The sequence below is a fragment of the Mus pahari genome, chromosome 1 (assembly GCF_900095145.1).
Source record: "Mus pahari chromosome 1, PAHARI_EIJ_v1.1, whole genome shotgun sequence".
In the NCBI taxonomy this organism is placed as follows: domain Eukaryota; kingdom Metazoa; phylum Chordata; class Mammalia; order Rodentia; family Muridae; genus Mus; species Mus pahari.
The window spans coordinates 90,576,960-90,582,381 of record NC_034590.1 but is presented as its reverse complement, the minus strand read 5'-3'; the positions used below and the strand labels follow the sequence as shown (position 1 = coordinate 90,582,381).

Genomic DNA, 5,422 nt, shown 5'->3' with positions numbered 1-5,422 from the left:
GTGTTGTGTTTGGAATATATGCTTCGCTTTAGCGTGTCCAGGTAGGAATGGGATGGAGGGACCAGGTGACCTAGCTCTGGTATTAAGGTTGTGCTTATCCTCCATCTTCAGAAAGCAGTCTTAGCAGGACTGAAATAAATAACCTGCTAAGTATCTCATAAATAAGGATAATAGAGATAACACTCCTGTAGAAAAGAAGTAACAAGATTTTTATATATATTAAAGTATCTGATAAAATTAATGTATTTTCACTAGTTTTTGTGTGAAATACCTCATTCAGGAATAAAAGGGTGATTTTTTTTTTCAAGCAAAAAAAAATCATCAAAACCCTCTACTTTAAGCTTTTCCTTCCTTTTTCCTTTTGGTTAAACTTTTTTTTTTTAACATTTTTTGTTTTTTAAAGATTTATTATTTGTATCAGTATGACTGTTTTGCCTGAATGTGTGTACATGCATTTGTGTGTACGCCTGATGCCTGCAGAAGTTAGAAGGACCAGATGCCCTGGAACTGGAGCTAAGAGAGGTGGTGAACTGTGGGCTGGATGCTGGCAGTGGGTCGTCATGTCCTCTGTAAGAACAAGTGCTCTTCACCACTGCCATCGCTCCAGCCTCTTAGACACAGTGTTTAAACTTTTATTGTGTTTTTCCAAGTTTTCTTGAGGGATTATCATATTTCATTTTGGGTTTTTCTTTTGAATATTAAGCATATAGTTTGTAAAATTAGTCTAGACTCGTGGAATGTAAGAGTTTTGGGAAGCATTAATGGAGCTAAGCACATTAAAAATAACTTGTGCCGATTTTATTATTAAAACAAGGTAATTTTGTTGGGATTTAACATTCTCTTTTCCATTAAGTAAGCTGATGACGATCGTGTAGTAAAAAAATTCACATTTGGTCTTTGTCCCTGAATCCTGACTTAAAATGTCTCCTAAAACCATTGTTGTCCAGAGTAATAGGATGACGAGTGGCCCACATTATTAGCTAGCCAGGAGAGATGTGGGCGAGTATCAGTCAACTTTAGCTATCAAAACCTTTGACAAAACTCTAGGATGAGGCTGTGGAGCTTCTGGGCTGGCAAGCACAACCCCGTGCCAGGAGGGTGCTAAGCCCACAGGTGAAGCCCGACGCCCTCACCTGGCATTAGTTGGTGTTGCAGAACCAGAGAGTTGGTGATAAGTGTGCAGCTTATCTTATCTCCTGTTACCTGATATGACTCCTCTTTTACAGTACCTGACCAAGCAGGTGGAGCTTCTACGGCAAATGAATGAGCAGCATGCTAAAGTGTATGAGCAGTTAGATGTCACAGCAAGAGAACTGGAAGAAACCAACCAGAAGCTAGTTGCTGAGAGCAAGGCCTCCCAGCAGAAAATCCTGAGGTAGAATTTCTAACTGTTACAGTGGGCAATCTACAAAGGGGTTAGTATAATTTGAAGTAGAATGTGCCTGTAGAAGGTTTGGACAGTTTAGGATAAGGGTTTTTTGGAGAAGGAGGATTAACTCTAAGTCCTTTCCAATTAAGAAAGCCAAGTTTGAGTGGCTCACACCTAATCCCTTTCATTGGTTTTGATCTTAATTTATTTTGACAAGCAGCAACCGGCTTCTGTTTTATTCATAGCCTGACAGAAACAATTGAATGCCTGCAAACCAACATTGATCACCTGCAGAGCCAAGTGGAGGAGCTGAAGTCTTCCAGCCAAGGAAGAGGGAGGCAGAAGACATGTGACCAGGAGAGACCAGCACCCAGCTTCTCCTGTCTGAAAGAGCTGTATGACCTCCGCCAGTAAGAGCCTTCCTTACTGTGGGTTTGCAGACTGGGAGCATCCCATGTCACTGACACATTGTGGGTTACATAGATGGAACGTTCCATCCCAAGACACGCCCTTGCCTGTCAGACACCAGTGGGTTAGCAGAGCCCCCGAACCTAAACGGATCAGTGAGAGTTCATGGGTGTCAGTAACTTTATGAAAACAGTTTTTCTTTCTTTTTTATTTTTCATTTCAATTTGTTAAATATTAGTTTAAAATTAGTAATACTTCCACTGTAGTACAGATTTGGGAGTTGTATTTCACTTTAGAATGAAGGAAAAAATGGAAACTTTGGAAGCTGGGTTTGGTAGCTCACGCCTCTAATTCCAGCACGCGGGAAGCAGAGGCAGGCTCGGTACGATCAAGTCCAGAACATAGCGAGTTCTAGGACAAGACTACAGAGACCTTGTCTCAAATGAAAAAAGAAAAGTATTTCCACCTAAAGAAATGACTTTATAATTTATAGTTCTGGCTTTGAGTCTTTAATAATGCTTACTTAGCACCTATTACATCCAGGAATGATGGCCAAAATGGACATGCTCTGTGTCCTCAAAACCCTTCATTCTAACGGAGAGTTAGATGCTCCATAACCAAGACGCACAGATATGGGTACAACCTGCCTCGGACTGAATAGGAGAGAGGCCAGTTCGTGTCTCTCATACTTTGCTTTTTCTCACATTACCTATGGCAATTTGGGGGTTTTGAGATAAGATCTCTTTCGGCCCAGCTGGCCTCAAACTCCTGATCTCCCTGCCTTCACCCCCCACTGCTGCAGAGATTGCATGTGTGCATCTGGCACTGTGCGTGTTTTCTAAGAGCAGACACTAATTCTCATCAGGTCAGAATTTCTAGATGTGACCCTTAAGCTGCCCCAGTGGTTCTGATAGGTATCCCAGGTTAAAGGTCCAAACACTGTGTTCCTTAACCTTGGTTTCACGTTATGGAAAACATTTAAAACTGCATAGGTCCAGGCAGCAGACCAACAGTGTCCAAACCAATGGTGTGCGCTCCAGGTTCTAAGACCACCACCCAGCTGATAGTGATCCCCAACTAGCAATAAGAATTTCTGTCCGTTACATTTCCTAGTAAGCAGCTGTCTTTCTGCTGGCCTTGGAGTGGGTTTCCTGTACTACTTTTACTATTGGGGGAGAAGTCAATCACAGAACCTGTATTTGCTTTCAAGAATTTGCCAGCCTCATACAGTTTCATGTAGCCACTGCTTGTAGTATGGAATGGGCTAAAAATTGATGTCACAGCTTTTAAAAGACTTAGTTGAAAAGCAGCCTCCTTTGCAGTCTCAGTTGACCTTTATATATTTCCATGTTTCCTCACAGACACTTTGTATATGACCACGTGTTCGCTGAGAAGATCACTTCCTTGCAGAGCCAACAGAGTCCTGATGAAGAAGAAAATGAACACCTGAAAAAGGCAGTGACGATGTTGCAGGCCCAGCTAAGTCTAGAGAGGAAGAAGCGAGTGAGCGTGGAGGCAGAGTATAAAGTGGTGCTGAAGGAGAACAGTGAGTTGGAGCAGCAGCTGGGAGCCACAGATACCTACCGAGCCCGGGCACTGGAGTTGGAGGCAGAGGTGGCTGAGATGCGGCAGATGCTGCAGGCAGAGCATCCTTTTGTGAATGGTGTTGAGAAGCTGGTACCCGACTCTCTGTTTGTCCCTTTCAAGGAGCCTAGCCAGAGTCTGCTGGAGGAAATGTTCCTGGCTGCTCCAGAAGTACATAGAAAACCACTCAAACGAAGCTGCAGTGAGACGGCGCTCAGCAGTTTGGCAGGGGATGACATCGTGAAGGACCACGAAGACACTTGCATCAGGAGGGCTAAGGCTGTGAAGCAGAGGGGCATCTCCCTTCTGCATGAAGTGGACACTCAGTACAGTGCCCTGAAAGTGAAGTATGAAGAGCTACTGAAGAAGTGCCAGCAGGAGCAGGACTCACTGTCACACAAGGCTGTGCAGACCTCTAGACTACTGACTAGGGACCTGACAGAACTGGTCACGCAGTCTGAGGCCGGGGCCAGTGACTGGGAACCCACCCATGTAAGCCCAGAGCCCATCAGTTCCCCCACCACTACACCTCCAGAATACAAAGCACTATTTAAGGAGATATTTAGTTGCATCAAGAAAACAAAGCAGGAAATAGATGAACAGAGAACAAAATACCCATCTCTCTCTCCTTACTCTTAATGAGACCTCGAGTTGTAACTGCTTGTTTTCTCTCACTTGACTCCCCTTCAGACATGTAAGTGCAGTCTCCAAAGCTTGATGTTGCTATTGACACCTGCCTCATTGCTTTGCTTAGCTGGCAAAAGCAGGAAAAGAGGTGACTGATAATGTTGACTCCAGGGTCCCTAGGAAATCTCATGATAGACTGGCCGCTGGTTGGTACATTGATTTCCAGGAAAAGCCCCAAAACTAGTAGAGGGAGATCCATGTACTTGGGAGTAGGCTGAAGTACTTAACAGTGTAGGGTAAAGGACAGAATTGGAACAAAACTAAGGCTGTTGCTTTCATAGCTTCTCAAACTACTTGGAACTCCAAGGACTGCCTAACTAAAATACTTTTCACAAACACTAACATTCAGAAGAATGTTGAGAAAGCAAGGATCTAATCTGAAATAGATGATATTAACAAGCTCCTTAAGCCCCTGAAGTTTTATTGCATCTGCTAGCACTTGAATGCTGACTGACAGATCCTAATATATTCCAAATTCAAATTAATATCATTTGAAACGACAAGTTTTGGTTTAATCAACGCCTGTTTGTATATGCTCAGCTGAATTCAGCTGTTTTACTCAAAGCTAGGCATGTCATAGTAATCCTGTTTTCAGATGGAAACTAGAGAAATCTCTTAGGTGTGATTTGCACCGGCCAGTCATCAGTTGGCAGGCACAAGCTGCTCCCCCTCGGTTCTTAACCATTCGCAGACCTGCAGCAATTCCTGTCTACTTCATTACACAGTATTGATCTTCTGACTGTGGAAACAATCTTCCTCTCACTTGCACACTTTTAATTTAAAAATATTTAAGAGAACCATGGTTCTGATTGTTGTGTATATTTTTCTAAAGGCTGAATAAAGCTATCTATGAATGGGAACAAATGGGTCTACGTCTGTTGTTTTTAAGTTTCCAGTTGAAACCAGCTGGCTTTCCTCCAGTAGACTGCTCAAGGGAATTTGGAAGTGATTTCCCCTTGCTTTTTGTTTTTAAGAAAGAAATCCTTGGGACTGTATAACTTAACACAAATTCTGACAATGTTGCTAAATATTATGATTGAAAACATTTTCCACAATTATCTTCACTATTGCAGAAGTGTCTGCCTTAGCTCTCAATTCATAGCACTTAACTAGTTGATTGTTAGAGCTCTGATCAGATATTCATGGTTAAAGTACTAAGACAATGACTCAGTTACGTAAGGGGCTTGTTTTACAAGCACTAAGACCAGAGTTCACTCAACAGCACCCATGCAAAAGATACAAGTGTGGTGGGCATGCACATAACCACCTCACCACTGTGGAGGCGAACACCAGCAGATCCCACTCACTGGCTCTAGCCAATCAGTAAGCTCCAAGTTCACTGAGTAAAGGCTGGAGCAGTGTCTCAAGGAATGG

General features: G+C 43.0%; 1 protein-coding gene across 1 annotated transcript in view; it reads left to right on the top strand.

The window, feature by feature from the left end:
* The window catches only part of Cdr2 (cerebellar degeneration related protein 2), a 25,102-nt gene extending 20,109 nt beyond the window's left edge, over positions 1 to 4,993 (top strand). Inside the window, exons 3-5 of the mRNA XM_021206774.2 lie at positions 1,227 to 1,375; positions 1,615 to 1,779; positions 3,139 to 4,993. Of these exons, the coding sequence (XP_021062433.1) occupies positions 1,227 to 1,375; positions 1,615 to 1,779; positions 3,139 to 4,000 (1,176 nt within the window). The 3' untranslated portion in view covers positions 4,001 to 4,993. The remainder of the gene's footprint in view (positions 1 to 1,226; positions 1,376 to 1,614; positions 1,780 to 3,138) is intronic.
* Positions 4,994 to 5,422: the final 429 nt, after the last annotated feature.